General features: G+C 39.4%; 1 protein-coding gene across 2 annotated transcripts in view; it reads left to right on the forward strand.

The window, feature by feature from the left end:
• Positions 1 to 17,597, forward strand: part of LOC115214390 (ionotropic receptor 25a-like) — a 97,680-nt gene that overhangs the window by 17,145 nt on the left and 62,938 nt on the right. For both annotated transcript variants that reach the window (XM_036504719.1, XM_036504720.1), the window contains exon 3: positions 11,644 to 11,754. In XM_036504719.1, the coding sequence (XP_036360612.1) occupies positions 11,644 to 11,754 (111 nt within the window). The remainder of the gene's footprint in view (positions 1 to 11,643; positions 11,755 to 17,597) is intronic.

Consider the following 17,597-nt stretch of genomic DNA (forward strand, 5'->3'; position numbering starts at 1 on the left):
GAAATTCTCGTGGCTACCAGTCTTCTCCACTGCTCGACCACAGGTGGCGTTGTGTGTGTACTGTGTGTTTACATGCATTATCTACACTTTCCAAGAGAGCAAGCTGGCAGAATTGGTAGCACGCTGGACGAAATTTCAGGCCTTGTGCCTATTGTAGAAGGGATTATTTACACTGCCCTTTTTAGAATCGATATCAAAAGTTTGAGAGATCTTCTGCTTATATTGTTAAAAGTTACCCTTAGCTATGGCTTCTACATGTAAGAGAACTGAAGTCGTCATTGGTAGCGTCAAACGTACACGTCAATCCACACCGAGCCAATATAAAGCAGAACAGTTCATGATGATTTAGACGCATGGGAAGTGCCGTTCATCTTTTCTGTGTCGATAAAATAAATACCATTTGAGCCCTGAGATCTATGGAATCGATTTGTTCCCTTTCCTCAAAGTTACTGACCTTGTGCCAAAAATTAGGTATGATTTATTGTCGACCCCATTTTTTTTGCACGGAGCTGATTTAGCCGTGCTATTTGCGTCACGAGGAATCTGGCAATCGCAAAAGGATAAAAGAAAAAGAAACAAAAACTCTCTGCAATTTCCACTTCCTTTTGTTCCTAAAGCATGTGATTATTTTGGTTGATGGTTAATCTAATCTTGTTTGAAGTATTTAGTTACGGCTCCTTATGTTCCAATTTCAAAACCCACCGAGGTCAACTTCGCCTTTCATCTTCCCGAGGTCAATAAATAAAATATCAAGCAACTAATAGGTACGATTTAATCGACTATACGCATTCCAAACTATGTGGCATTGTGCCAGAGTTATAAATTATTTTTTCAATGTAATTATCTAACTATTTGCTTCTTTGTGTAAATGTATTACCATTATATTTCGTTTTTCGTTTGCTTGAATATCAATTTTTGTGTAACCATTGATACAGAATGATATGACACGTTGAATAGATATTAGTTATGTTAGGATTGTAGGATTGGGTAAAAGGTTAAGTCCTACTTCGGTCATGAATGGCTATGGGATTGCACCTAGAAAGTTCCCCTCCGAGGCACAAATCCGGGCAACGCTATTCAAGGAAGACCAGCAGTCGCGCATGCATACCAGTCTCCCCTCTCTACGCCACCAATGTTATCCAAGGAAAAAGCAAAGGCCGATACAGCTTGGTACCAGTGATATCACAAGTCATTTCTACAGCTGTGTGAACTGGAGCAACGCGAAATAAAGTTTCTTGCTCAAGCACACAACTCTCAGCTTGGTCTGGGATTTGAACTCACTGCCCGACGTCCTAGCTACTGATCCACGCGCTTTCCAATTTCATAAAAAGTAGCATAAAATTTTGAAAGAGGATTGCATTGGGGTAGAAAGAAGCTCCGAATGGAAACTTTGTGGGTAAACCTTCCGATATATGTAAAATTAAGAGTGTAATTCACATAGTTAATAATTTAATGTGCCATTTCAGAATATTTCTCTTTAAGAAATAAAAATAAACCAAACATTCGTTTCAGTAACCCCTTATATTTTGATGGTTACATATGTTGCTTTTCATCCTTTCGGGATCGATAGAATAAGCGCCAGCTGAACATTGTGACTAACATATTTGATTTTGTCCTTCCCCTCAGGCTCCTTGATGTAGCAGAGAAAGTTATTAGAAACAATATAAGCAAAATAAAGTATTTTTGTTTGCTCCTCGAAACGCTGGAATTTTTTTCAATTGTTTCCGTATTAAGTTGACAAGCCACGGTTACTGGACTTGCGGATTAATTTTCAGGACTTTTATTTGAGGCTACTTGATATTCTAAAGCTTTATTTCTCAAAGTTAAGTATTGTATTGGAATGCATATTAAATTGTTAACGAATGTTACAAAGGTAGTGAGCTGGCAAAAATGTTAGCGTTGTGGACAAAATGCTAACTGACGTTTCTTCTGGCTTTACGTTCTGAGTTAAAATCTGTAATTTGCTCGTAGTAGTTATTACCTATTTCTTTATTATCCACAAGGGACTAAACATAGAGGGGACGAACAAGGACAGACAAACGGATTAAGTCGATTATATCGATCCCAGTGCGTAACTGGTACTTAATTAATCGACCCCAAAAGGATGAAAGGCAAAGTCGACCTCGACGGAATTTGATCTCAGAACGTAACGGCAGTAGTTATTACCATTAATGGTTTTATTCATCACATCTGCTGGTGAGATATAAGCGAGACAAAGGAGATTAGGAATCTCCCTGAAATACTTCCCTGTAGGACTGGTTTTAAGCATCTTCTTTTTCTCTGCAGTAATGTAGGTATTTATAATAAAGTGTGAAGAATCGGCGTATTTCTAGAGGTAATCAAATGGTGTAACATATTCTGAGGAGGTAATTCAAGGTTTAAGGTGTCAAAGAATTAAGTATTCCAAAGTATTTGTCGGATGAATGTGGAAGGTCCGCTTGAGCGTGCATCGCTTGTTATTGATTTAGTTATTTATAATTCTGGTATGGCATGGTTGTTACATAGACTTAGTATAGGAGTTGATTTATTGGTACACATATTCTTCTGTATCTAGTTTAGTTATTTGCTTATACATATATAGTTGAAGGGTAGATGTCCCTGGTGATCTTGTTTTTTTGGAAATCAATATTTCCCTCTTTCATAACTCTCCAGGAGATCGTTCTGCTCTGTTTACTAATTTCTTTAATGTCCTCAGCACATATTCATGAATATTGATTCAGTATTTCAATCAGAAATTGGGAACCTCGATAATTCTAGGAGCTTTTCAGTTGTTATTGACGATAAGATAATCGATAAAACGAATAGAAAGAAAAGAAATAAAGAAATAAAAGATAATCTAATTACCTGTAAGATCGATATTAATCATCATTAATAATATATTTATTTTCCTTGGTTTGTTACATACGCTGAGATTTTCCTTTATCAAGACATGAATTTCTTACATTATTATTGTTATTGCATAGGTAGCGAGCTGGCAGAATCGTTAGCACAATGAGCAAAAAGTGCTCAGCAGTATTTCGTCTGTCTAAGTTCAGATTCCACCGAGGTCAGTTTTGCCTTTCATTCTTTCGGGGTCGATAAAATAAGTACCAGTTGAGGACTGGAGTCGCTGTAATTGGCTTACCCTTTCCCTGACATTGCTGGCTTTGTACTTTATGACATATATAGTTTTACATATTAATAAAATAGTTTTCTACATGCACCCATCGATTTCAATCTCAACAGAAAAAAAAAAACTTTGGTCGTTTTGGCTACACATACCCAAACACCGTGTGTCTCAAAAGGGTTAAAATCGTTAAGGAGGCAAGCTAGCAGAATCGTTAGCACATCGGACAAAATGAGTTTAAATTTCGCCGAGGTCTGTTTTGCCGTTCATCTTTTCCAGGTCACTAAAATAAATATCAATCAAGTACCGGTGTCATGTAATCGACTTTTCCCTCAAATCTACTGACCTTATGTCAAAACTAGAAGAATCAGCACGTCGGACGAAATACGTAGTGGAATTTATTCTGCCTCTTCACGTCGTGAGTTCAAATACCGCCGAGATCAGCTTTGCCTGTTATTCTTTCGGAGTTGATAAGTACTAGTTGAGCATTAGGGTCCCCTAAAATTGCTGGCCAGGTGCCTAAACTTGAAACGAAAGGTGGTAAGCTGACAGAGTCATTAGCGCATAGGACAAAACACTTAGCAGCATTTCTTCCGGCTTTTTATGTCCTGAGGTTGATTTTGTGTGGCCAAAACGACCAAGGGTTTTGTTTTTCATCCTTTCGAGATCGATAGAATGAGTACTCGTTAAACCCCTGGGTCGATGTTCTGGACTTATCGTCTACCCTTAAAAATTTGGGGCTTTGTACTAAAGTTAGAAAGAATTACTTTAATTATATTTGTTTTCCTTGGTTTGATAAATAAGCAGAGATATTTTTTGTTTCAAAAAACGTACGCGTAGGAGTAGCTGTGTGGTAAGTAGCTTGCTTACGAACTACATGGTTCCGGGTTCAGTCCCACTGCATGGCACCTTCTACTATAGCCTCGCGCCGACCAAAGCCTCGTGAGTGGATTTGGTAGGCGGAAAGTGAAAGAAGCCCGTCGCATATATGTATATATGTGTGTGTTTGTGTGTATGTGTATGTGTGTGTGTGTGTGTGTGTGTGTGTGTGTGTGTATGTTTGTGTGTCTGTGTTTGTCCCCCCAACATCGCTTGGCAACCGATGCAGGTGTGTTACATCCCCGTAACTTTGCGGTTCGGCAAAAGAGTCCGATAGAATAAGTACTAGGCTTACAAAGAATAAGTCCTGGGGTCTATTTGCTCGACTAAAGGCGGTGCACCAGCATGGCCACAGTCAAATGACTGAAACAAGTGAAAGAGTAAATATGAATTTGTTATATCTTTGAAAACACTCATAAATATGTTCCAAGTTATCGAAAATGCTGATGATGGTTTACAATTGCTGAGAGAATACCCTAACAATGTTTGCATAACCTAATATTTTCTCGAAGGTCGCTTATTTCTACCTTGTAGGAAATTATCAATGTTTTTACAGAATTTGTTATACACAGTAGGGCAAAAGTCAAGTACTAAGCCATTTGACATTTTGAGCTGGCAGAATCATTAGCATGCCGGGCGAAATGCTTAGTGGTATTTCGTCTGTCTTTACGTTCTGAGTTCAAATTCCGCCGAGGTCGACTTTGCCTTTCATCCTTTCGGGGTCGATTAAATAAGTACCAGTTACGCACTGGGGTCGATATAATCGACTTAATCCGTTTGTCTGTCCTTGTTTGTTCTCTCTGTGTTTAGCCCCTTGTGGGTAGTAAAGAAATAGGTATTTCGTCATCGCTAGATTCTGAGTTCAAACTCTGTCGAGATCGACTTTCCCTTTCCTCCTTTGGGGGTCGATGAATTAAGTACTAGACAAGGACTGGGGGTCGATGTGATCGACTTACCCCCTCCCCACAAATTTCAGGCCTGGTGCCTATAATAGAAAAGATTATTATTCATTCTGTTCATCATGTATAAGTACGTGTGTAGCTATGATTATTTTATTTATTTTATCTAAGTTTAGAAATATTGAGGCGTATCTTTGACAATTCCGGGGCGTATTGAACTTATTTTGTACGTAACTTTTGCCAACGCTGTAAATTATTCTATTTATGTAAATTATAAAGGGGGTGACAAGCACATCCATTGACTTCCATAATATTATTTTTCATTCAGAAGTTCAGTAACGCCTCAGCTCATTTGTACGCAACACTAAGTTATTTAGTATTTCTCTGTCGATAGTTTATACACTATTGTCATTTTTATCAGGGAAGATTATTTTAGAGTTACCATGTGCTATCTGGTGGTGTATTTGTATACTAATGTACCTTAGTGGTTTCACATCGTCGTTTTATAAGGCAGATGAGTGTTCATAGGCATACAAAGGAAACACTTTTTTGTTAAACAATCGAAATAGCTGCATTGCTACGTTGCGAAATTCCTATAGATTTGTTGTTTACGGGTAGTTTAAGAAATCTTTGTACAATGTGTATTGTTTTAGATCATTCTCATATAAAATACATAAATGCGCCCTTTTTAAAGCCTAGCCAAGCTCATGGGCCCGGTTTCCCGGTTCCTATGGCGTATGTGTTCCCCGGCTGGACGGGACGCCAGTCCATTGCAGCGTTACTCATTTTTGCCAGCTGAGTGGACTGGAGCAACGTGAAATTAAGTGTTTTGCTCAAGAACACAACGTGTCGCCCGGTCCAGGAATCGAAACCACAACCTTACGATCATGATGCTGACACCCTAACCACTAAGCCTCGCGCCTCCACCATTCTCATATATGTATGCCTCTTTCCTTCGTTTGTTCACTCACTTACTCGCGCGTGTGTGTATGCATGTGAGTGGGCAAACAAAAGAAAGAGGTACTAAACACGTTTTGTAGAAGTACATTCACTAGTATTTAATAACAGCTTGATTCGGTTCCATATAATATAATCTTCGTATGCTAGTCACACAAACGTAGCTCCTCAGGCTTAGGCCACCGAACCGTTCGCCTATGTGAGTGGACAGCTGAGAAGCTAGGCGTGGACAGAATTTTAAATATGTAGGCACAGTGTGGACCAATGTTTAAGAATTTCGCTTCGCGATCTTGAAGTCTCAGTTTCGATTCCATGCGTGGCGTCAAGAGCAAGTGTCATTTTCTTTAGCATCGAATTGACACATAACTTGTGAGTGAAAACTGTAGACCGAAACTGTATGTAAACCCGTCGGATAGATTGCAACTTTAATTTAAAGGTCCAATCTTGTCATGCTGAGGAACACTGATTTTACCTGAGAATTACATTGTGGATAATCCAGACACTTACACTCTAATTCAATGAACCCGCTATTTCAGTTGATCGAACAACCGGGCACTCATGGTCAGTAATTCTTAACTAGATCCATTTTACTTTCAGTATATTTTTTAGTGATGACCGCTGTGAGGTTATTGAACAAGCACGTGGCCCGACGGTCTGACTAAGTTTCCTATGCATGATATACTGCTTCAGGATATATCTCTGATTATATCCATTTGGAAGACATTGGTCTTGAACCGCAATTATCAGACTTTTCGGTCCCCTCTTTCAGCTGCAAAACGCTGAACGAGCCATGCCTCTGTATTCTGTCATAATACGGTTTATTTACTCGAATTGTCTGTATACACGTTCTTGGTTGTACTTTGATTCAATTCTTGATACAGCAAAAATAAATAACCTTCCAAACTTCAGTTTTCTATAATGCAGTCATATTTGATCTCTCTACCATGATTATACTCTTAGTTTACCCAGAGAAATCCAACAGTATCTTGCAACCTCTTACTCGTGGTTCTACTATTTTCCTTATACATTGAACCCAAACTTATTCACTACTTTCTAGTGTATTCTTTTTCTTACCCCATCATATCTTCTTTTATATTATTTAAGTGACATCTTGCTGCATTCACACAATCTTTGGTTGATAGGTTTATCTATTTCGTCACACATCCGTCATTTACTATTTTACTTTCCATTTACTATTTTCCCAACAGCTGTCTATGCACATAAAAAGACATCTTCTAATCACATGTACATTCACAGCCAGTAATTTCTATTTTACTCATTAGTTCTTCATCTTTCATCCAAACTCATTGTTCTTCAGCCATGTCTTCTTGTTTGCCTGGTAAACTAACAAACCAACCAGTTTTCCATCTTCCTTTTTCTTTGTGGCCTTTTCTTCTACATATTCACCATTAATCTTTCTGGCTACACACGTTTCTAGATATGCCTCTTAAGGCCTATAATTAGCAACTGTTCTATGCATATTACATCGAGTAGTTTTTAGCTCATGCCTTTCTCTATACATTGCTTTATGGATGGAATTCATTTATTGCTAACAGCTTTCTGTTTCTATTCATTTCATCAAATTCCTTCTTTATCCACCGAAGAAAGGTTGCAGAATATATCTATATTGGCATTTTTTCTTGGTGCTGATGACTTACATGGTGTTTTGTTTCTTTTATATCTACTTCTGCTTCTAGGATTTTTCTGTCCTTATATTTTTCCTACCTTTATCTCTCCTTTGATTTGATTGAAAATACGTGGAATAGGCAGAGTGAGAGAACAAAAGGGAAAACTTTTGGTGCAAAATGCACTCTTGCGTATATCACTAGTCAATGACAGGACCAAACAAGATCAATATCCTGCAACAATCTCTAAATATTAAAACTCTCGCACTCCTTCAGAAACTCTATTACTTGATTATTCCTTATTGTATTTAAAGTAATGCCGTCGTCAGGTTGTTATACTCACATTTTCAGCCATCGTCTTTGTTATACTCATAAGATTTCACCGTTGTATCCTCCAGCAGTTTTCAGGTGTTTCTCGTTTTCGGTAATCTACTGGCGATTTGGAACCGAAACTTTTACATATATCACGGCAGTAGATTATTTTATATATATACATGCAGATAAAATCTAGGCTACATATGTTTCATAGCTAGTAGAACTTCGGAAGTAGTAATATTCAAATGAGGTTAAACCGTTAGCTACCCGTCAGGTCAAAATTTATACCTTAGCCAAATGACGGTTACATTGTCGTCAAGAGATCCTATGTTAACTCGCAGGAGATTTGATTGAAAATGCGTGGAAAGGGCAGAGTGAGAGAACAAAAGGGAAAACTGTTGGTGCAAAATGCACTCTTGCGTATATCACTAGTCAATGACAGGACCAAACAAGATCAATATCACGTGATCTGGTAGTCTCGGCCCTAGAGTTTGTGGGGTTTATCTCCTCGCTAGAGATATGAGCAAGGGTACATTTTGCACCAAAAAGCCTATATGAGAGTAACTACCGCAGTAAAGTTTGTTCTTAGAACATCCACATTTAAGTGGGTTTCAAAGTTTGGCACAAGGCCAGAAAGTTGAGGGTGGGTAGGGTAAGCTGATTACATCGACCCCAGCGCTCAGCTGATTCTCTTTATCGGCCTCGATAGGATTAAAGGCAAAGTCGACCTTGGCGTAATTTGAACTCAGAACCAATAGATGGATGAAATGCTTATAAGCATTTTGCCCGGCGTGCTAATGATTCTTATTTCTTTATTGCCCACAAGGGCAGAAAAACAGAGAGGAAAAACAAGGACAGACAAACGGATTAAGTCGATTATATCGACCCCAGTGCGTAACTGGTACTTATTTAATCGACCCCGAAAGGATGAAAGGTAAAGTCGACCTCGACGGAATTTGAACTTAGAACGTAGCGGCAGACGAAATACCGCTAAGCACTTCGCCCGGCGTGCTAACGTTTCTGCCTTAGTGGGGATAAATGTTACCTCTTGGTAACTTCCACCACCACCTACCCTAACTCTTCATAACCACTACTAGTGGTTATGAAGAGTTAGGGTAGGTGGTGGTGGAAGTTTTGAAGGATGTAGTGTCTCGACAGCTCACAACTGATGCAGGTAGTTTATTCCATGCTCCAGCAATTCTGAGCGTGAAATTATGTTTCCAAAAGTCATGTGTACTGTGTTATTTATTTTTGATTTTGTAAGCATGTCTACGAGTGTTTGACATAAGGAATTCAAAGAGGTGTCCCAAGGTTGTTGTTGGAAAGATGGTGAATTATCTGATGTTGGTGAAGAGGTGATTAATGTTTGTGGCAGTGAGGAATATGGTTTTGGTTATAGTGGTAGCAGAGATGGTAGAAGGATAGTGGGGTGGGGGTGGAGGCAAATTTGGTGGTTAGAAAAGAAGCAGCTTTGGGGGTGATATAAGTCGTGATTGGTGATGTCTATAGTAGTAGTTAGGGGTAATAGTATTTACCACGAAATGGTGGTGATGATGGCACGGTTGGAGTGGAGGCTCAGCGAAGTCGTTTGTGAGCTGACGGCTGAATTAAATGTAATGTTTGTGTGGGAGTGGTGGTGGAGGTGATGGTTGCGAGGATGATAGTAGCGGTGATGATGGCGGGAGCGGCGAAAGTAGTAATATTAGCGATACTAGCGGGGTGGAAGTCATGGAAAGAGAGAGGTGATGCAATAGCATTGGGGTCGGCGGCTGTGGGGGAGGAGGTAGCAGTGATGGTGGCGGTGACGGTGGTGACAGCGATGGCGGTGGTGATGGCGGGTGGTGGTGGTGGTGGTGGTGGTGTTGTGCTGCGTCCTGATTAATTAAACCAATATTTATCTGAATAGAAGTTTTTACTTTAACATTGTTAATCTCTTGCACCAGTTTTTCTTCCACTTGATGAACTAACATGCTGATCAGGTCCTTAAAACAGTTGAGAGAGAGAGAGAGGGGGGGGGGAAAGAGCTATAGAAAAAAAGGGTGGGGAATAAAATGAAGCGTACGAAAGGTGGGGGGAAAAGTAGTAAATATAATGAAATTTAAGGAGATGGTAGTGGTTGTGGAAGAGACAAAATAAATATTTACTAAATCCATCTAACTGGTTTCTTTCTTTTCGCTTTTTTTTTCTGGGCGCACAATTAATCGTTGTTTGCAAGATGGCTGAAAAGGACGGAGTGACCGAGAGTTTAACGTTTGGGTTTACCTGCTCAACTTCAGTTATGGCATTTCAGTGTAACCATGCAAAACACCTCGCATTGATCTACATTTCCTTACTTCCTACCAAGCGACTGAAGAATAGGGAACAGGTTCGTTCACTACGAGAGTTCCTTACTATTTGTAAGAATAGTGAGAGAGTAACAAGTCCTTATATTGGCATAAGACGAGGAATTTTGGAGAAGTGAATAGTCGATGGCTTCGATCCTAATACCAGAGTGGTATATTTTATCGACCCTGGAGGAATGGAGGGCAAACTCAACCTCGGGTGAATATGAACGCAGAATGTAAAGCTGGAAGAAATGTCCCTAAGCATTTCGTTGCGATAATGATTTTTATCTAATTTAGGTACAAGAAACATATTGTTTTCAAGGCCAGCAATTTTGAGGGAGTAAGTTGATTAAATAGACCCCAGGATTTAGCTGGTATTTATTTTATCGACCTCGAAAGGATGAAAGGCAAAGTCGACCTCGGCGGAATTTGAACCCAGTACGTAAAGATGGACAGAATGCCGCTAAATATTTGCGCAGCGTGCAAACGATTCTCACAGGTCTCCTCCATAAGCACAAGAAATATATTAAATTAATTACTCACCATTTATCTTTTATCTTTTTACCTGTCTCAGTCATTAGACTGCGGCCATGCAGGCGCACTGCCTTGCTGTAATGACTTCACTGGCCCTAGTATACCATTTTTTTTTTTTAGAGACGTCACACAGTATACAATATCGTGAGGTTGTTGCTTGAAGATATTTTGTCTACCGGAGGTTCGTACTATTTGTTGATTCAGACAGGCAGTAATTTACGCAATATGTGTGCAGTTCCAACTAACGCTGACTTTTGCAATACATCTAGATTGTAGGGTATTTCGAAGGTTTTCAGATGTTTTATCATATTGGGTGGTATTGAACCCAATGCTCCGATGACAGTGGGATAACTCTTATGTTTGACTCTCGTAGCTGCCACATCTTAGCGATTTCAATTCTCAGGTCTCCATATTTCTCAACCTTTTCTCTTTTTTTATGATGATATGTTGATTGCCACACATTTATTAGCCACTCTTGTTTGTCCCTCCTTAAGGTTACTATATTCGGCTTTCGGTGCTCTAACACCTTGTCTGTCTGGAAATCAAAGTCCCAGAGGATTTTTGCCTTCCCCTTTTCGTCCATTACCTTTATTATTATTATTATTATTATTATTATTATTATTATTATTATTATTATTATTATTATTATTATTATTATTATTATCATTATTATTATTTGTGGAACCTGGTACTTATTTATTCTATCGGTCGCCTAAGTTACGAGGACGTAAACACACGAACATCGGTTGACAAACCTTTAACAGATAAATAAATATCGCAGTTACCGTTAACATCACATTACTATCATCCCTACAACTATCACCTCCACCGTCACGTACATATTTTTTGTAAAGCCTGGTACTTATTCTATTGGGCTGTTGCCGAACCGCTAGTTAATGGGAACGTAAACACACCAGCACCGGTTGTCAAGCTTTTAATAAATAAATATGAATTCAGTATTGTTCGTGAATATGTGGTTATTTTTTAATTCTCTTCTATTGCAGTGGTTGTGACCAGCGGAGACAAGTGGGATATGGTGGTGTCACAGACTGAGAAATTACTTCCTACTGTGGTCAATCTGACTATATCTAGTTTTGAGAATCTCATCAATAACAGTAAGTATGATAATCGTTACCGTTGTCATGTTTAATCCTTGATTTCAATAGAAGCCGACATTAAGGTAGATTCTTGTTATTCACGCTGCTGCTGCTGTTTGTTTGTTTGTTGAGCGAAGCGGTCTTTGTCCCAGAGCTCGCAAGATCGCTCCTCGGGATTGTCTGTAGTGGGAGAAGTCCAAAACGTGGTCCTTTGCTATTCGTAAGACCCGCAGAAGAGAAAGCAGGTCAACCCCCGACACCGAGAGCATCGCCGGATGGATGAATGCGCATCCAGGCTCAGGGACAAGAAACGGGAAGAAAGAGTGAAAGAAAGTTGGAGCGAAAGAGTACAACACGGGTCGCCACCATCCCCTGCCAATGTCTCGTGGAGCTTTAGGTGTTTTCGCTCAATAAAGACACACAACGCCCGGTCTGGGAATCGAAACCGCGATCATCCGACCGCGAGTCCGCTGCCCTAACCACTGGACCATTGCGCCTCCACTTGCTGCTGCTGTTGTTGTTACTGTTGTTGTTGTTGTCGTGGTGGTAGTGTCAGCGGTAACGATATGGTCGTTGTTGTTGATGATAATGAAGTGAAGGCAATCATGGCATTTGTTATTATCAATAACGCTGTGAAGGCGGCGAGCTGGCAAAAACGTTAGCACGGGTCGACTTTGCCTTTCATCCTTTCGGGGTCGATTAAATAAGTACCAGTTACGCACTGGGGTCGATATTATCGACTTAATCCGTTTGTCTATCCTTGTTTGTCCTCTCTGTGTTTAGTCCCTTGTGGGTAGTAAAGAAATAGATATTTCGTCTGCCGTTCCGTTCTGAGTTCAAATTCCGCCGAGGTCGACTTTGCCTCACATCCTTTCGGGGTCGATTAAATAAGTACCAGTTATGCACTGGGTCGATATTATCGACTTAATCCGTTTGTCTGTCCTTGTTTGTCCTCTCTGTGTTTAGTCCCTTGTGGGTTGTAAAGAAATAGGTATTTCGTCTGCCGTTACGTTCTGAGTTCAAATTCCGCCGAGGTCGACTTTGCCTCACATCCTTTCGGGGTCGATTAAATAAGTACCAGTTATGCACTGGGTCGATATTATCGACTTAATCCGTTTGTCTGTCCTTGTTTGTCTTCTCTGTGTTTAGTCCCTTGTGGGTTGTAAAGAAATAGGTATTTCGTCTGCCGTTACGTTCTGAGTTCAAATTCCGCCGAGGTCGACTTTGCCTCTCATCCTTTCGGGGTCGATTAAATAAGTACCAGTTATGCACTGGGTCGATATTATCGACTTAATCCGTTTGTCTGTCCTTGTTTGTCGTCTCTGTGTTTAGCCCCTTGTGGGTAGTAAAGAAATAGGTATTTTGCCCGTCTTTATGTTCTGAGTTCAAATTCCACCGGGATCGACTTTGCCTTTTATACATTCGGGGTCGATAAAACAAGTACAATTTGGGCGATGAGATCGATGTAATCGATTTAACTATTCCCCCGAACTTTCTGGCTGTGTAACAAAATTTGAAGCCATTATTTGTTGTAATTGGTCCTAGAACCATCGTTGATGTCTCGTAATCATGGTTGCTGATGTTACGGCTGTTGATATAGTATATTATTGATGTGCTGTTATATTTGTTTGGAATTTTTTTTTTTTTTTTTTTGCTGTGGGGCAACTTTGTCGTGAATGTAGGATTGTGATAATTATCACATTTAGCCCCAGATTAACCCAGATTGAGCAGACCTATGAGCAAAGGCATTCCAACAAGGACCTTTGTGTCTTCTGCTGGTAGTTATACTGGAAAGTGGAGTCGCATGGTTTAGTGGTTAGGGTGTTGGACTCATGATCGTAAGATTGTGGTTTCAATTCTTGGACCGGGCAACGCGTTGTGTTCTTGAGTAAAACACTTCATTTCACGTTGTTTCAGGCCACTCAGCTGGCAAAAATGAGTAATCCTGCGATGGACCAGCTTCTCAGCCCTTATGAGTTGGTATGATTCGAAAAGGTGACTTTACTTCACTTTACTAGTTATGTCGGAAATGTGTTGTCCAGTATGTCCTATATTTTCTCAAGATGGTAATGTGTAATTTGAGGGATAATGGGCTGCCTTTTCTGTTAGGTCGTCCAACCACTAAGAGTCTCTCATTTTATTATTTTTAGCTTGCAATGGATCTTGATATTAGTGTTTATGTCTGTGTTATTCTTGCTGCTGTTTCGTTCCAAGTTTGCACTGATCTTTTCTGAATAACAAAAAATACTAGAAAGCGGTGGGGAAGACAAAGAGAAAGTGTGTGTGTGTGTGTGTGTGTGTGTGTGTGAGAGAGAGAGAGAGAGAGAGAGAGAGAGAGAGAGAGAGAGAGAGTGAGAGAGAAGACAAACACACTTAAATCAGCAATTCTTACTCTGCAGAAATTTCGCGCTGGGGGTAAAAAATAAGCGATTCCAGAGTCAAAATTGCTTTCAGACTGAAAAATACTTTGCCATTATTCTATGCGTTTTTTGCAGATTCATCTTCCTTAATGTTTGTTTAACTCGTCAGTTAAAATTCTGAATAAATTGTTAGGTGCTTAATTGCGTTATACACAAGACTACTTGTTTATTTCGTGTAGGGAGGAAGTTAGGATAAGAAACTGTCTTAGAGAGGAGAATACAAAATTGTATTTTTATCTAAGCACAAGATTAGTAGTTTTGAAGTGAGAAGATTAGTCGATACCATCGTCCCCACTACTTAACTGATACTTTATTTATAGACCCAGAAGGGATGAAAAGCAAGGTTGACCCTGGCTGGATTTGATCTTGGCGGGAGTGAGTTAGACGATTACATCAACCCCAGTGCATGTTTAGTATATTTTATATTACGGACCTTGAAAGATGAACAAGCTATATATCAGGATCGGATTTGAACTCAGAACATAAAATGTCGGAATAATTCTTGTAATTTTGTCTGACTCTTTACCGATTCTGCCAACGCACCGCTCTTAGTGAAGGATGGGAATAGATATAGAATAAATGATAAGAACCTCTCTGCAAGATATTACTTGCTGCACTTCAACATTTAAAGCTGGTGTAGGCGACGTAGTAAAAAATTCAAATCCATGTTAAATCATACAGACACTTTTACAGCCTCCATTATATTTTGTCAAAACAAAGACTAGGATCCATAAACTGATTATATCAGCCATTTCTGTATCCCTAATCTGACCTTAAAAACCACAAGAAGCAGCCAATAAGGCAAAAATATCATATTTTACTCAAATGCAAGTTGCACACAAACTACACGCGCAGAATAAAGGTGGAATGAAACCAAATTAATTGAAACGGAAGACCACGTAAATATGTGTCTGGGTATACAGTGCAAGATCTCGCCTATCAGTTCTTGCCATTAATTTTTATGTCGCAGTGAAAAGCCCAGACACATTTACGTCATCCTGATAACCTTACGACAACGCTTCTATGTGGTTACTGGGCCTGCGAGAAAGAGGGCCCTTATCTTCCCATTCCTAAGTACACCACTAATAAATTATAAAAGAACGCCTTGGGTAATGTGAGCCTGGGTTTCCTGCATATAGCGAAATAGATGGTCATAGTTGGAGTGAGTACCTTTCGTTACAGGTCTGATCGATCAGGGCTGACCGGGGGCTACACAAAATCTATCAATACTACAAACCATTGAAGGAACCTTTATATGGTCGCTTGACCAGCTAGAAATATCAGCCAAAACACTTTTGAATTACACCGTCAATGCTTAGAAGTGAGTCGGGCACATACTGGATAATGTTACTGTAGGCAGGCAATAACTAGGAGAAAAACAAGGTGGTCAAAGCTGGAACGCTTTCGATTACAAGTCTGCTAAATGAAGGCTGATCAGTTGGTAAAGTACAGCAATTAAGCTGAAATATCCAGCAAGAATCTTGTTATAAAAGATGATGACGATGACAATGGTGACGATGTTATTAACGATGACGTCGACAATGATACCAGTAATTCTCTACAGAACAACTATCGCAAGGAAATTTGGTCGATGAGCAACGGATTTTAAGGTTTTCTCGCCAATATACATCGGCAAAGGATATCCACACACACACACACCTGCGTGCATGCATGCATACATACATACATACATACATACATACATACATACATACATACATACATACATGGATTATGTATATATGATACATACAAATACATACATTCATACATACAGACAGACAGACAGACAAACACTCTATAATGAAATCCTTCGGAAGGATAATCCCGAGGACAAAGAAATAAGAACGTATAATATGGTAGAAGCCATAACCACTCACAATAAAAAGGAACACTGGTGGAGTGTCCCATTGAAGTCCTCAATAATATGTAAGCACAACCGACCTGATATAATGATTTGAGACAAAGAAGAGAAACTGTGCACAGTTGTGGAAATTAGCTGCCCAGCGGATGTTAACATAAAGCTGAGATCAGCTGAGATATGCTGAACTATTGAGAAATCTGCAGTTACTCTCTCCAGATTACGACTTCAGGTTTATATCTGTAATTATTGGGAGCCCTGCGATATATAACACACTGCCTAAATAGCAACCTTGAGAAATTAGGCTTCTCAAACCCAGAAAGGAGAAAGCCAATTCGAAGACTACAGATCCAATCCAACACTGGAACTGTAAAAATCTGTAAAACCTTCCAGAAGTTTATCATTTAAATATATATGCGTATATCTAGATATGCAACTATATGCATGAGAATACATACATGAAACATACAAATCTGCTCATACATACATACATACATACATACATACATACATACATACATACATACATACATACAAAAATACCCAGTTGTTGAAATTCCAATAAAAGAGTCTTGGATCTAGGTTAGAAACCGGTTCTTTCTCTACTGGCAAGAAATCTTGAAATAAACTGAATAAGGACATACATGCCATCCTGCCAGGAGCAAAGTATGATTGAACTTGGTATCTTGGGGAGAGAATGCAAATCCTTAATTCATACGCTACAAATGATCACGATATCTGGAACTATAAAAATCTGTGAGACCCTCCAAAGATTTAAAGGTTGACGGTTAACACAAGACACTTTCCTTCACAACCTTGCTACCAAGTAGACAGCCGGTCAAAATTTGCTCTAAATTTAAAAAAACGGAAAGAGAACATAAATTTGTATCCATCCATCCATCCATCCATCCATCCATCCATCCATCCATCCATATATACACATGCATACACTCACATATACATGTACCATACATACTTTCTTACCTACATACACTTGCACTTAAATACATGTATGCATATATAAATACATTCATACATACACAGTCGCGCATTTACAGTTATTTACTCTCACACACATAAGCCCTCACACTTGTATAACATACACTCACACACACACACGTACGCATTCGTACAAGTAATTAGTAACGTGTCATAATAAATATATAAAGGTATGATGTAATGCCCTGGGATTTCGTTGCAATCTGATCTAATGGTGTGCAAGAAAAATTGCATTAACATAAAATGAAGCCACAACAACGACAATAACAAAAATGGCTGCATCTACAACAACATCGACAACAATAACAATACCTACAACAATCATCATCAGTAGACACATTTAATTTGGCTATTCGCCATATTCCCATGAGCAAATTCCAGAGAATTCCATCATTACCAACACCGCTCCTGGATCCCCACCACCACAGACACCACCAAAACTACCAAGACCACCATCACCACCACCAACAACAACAACACCTCAAAAACCACCACCATCATCATCACCACCACCACTATTTATCACCACTACAAACTTTCCAACACAGTCACTACCACTACCAACAGTAACAACAGCACCA

Source organism: Octopus sinensis, linkage group LG7, assembly GCF_006345805.1.
Source record: "Octopus sinensis linkage group LG7, ASM634580v1, whole genome shotgun sequence".
In the NCBI taxonomy this organism is placed as follows: domain Eukaryota; kingdom Metazoa; phylum Mollusca; class Cephalopoda; order Octopoda; family Octopodidae; genus Octopus; species Octopus sinensis.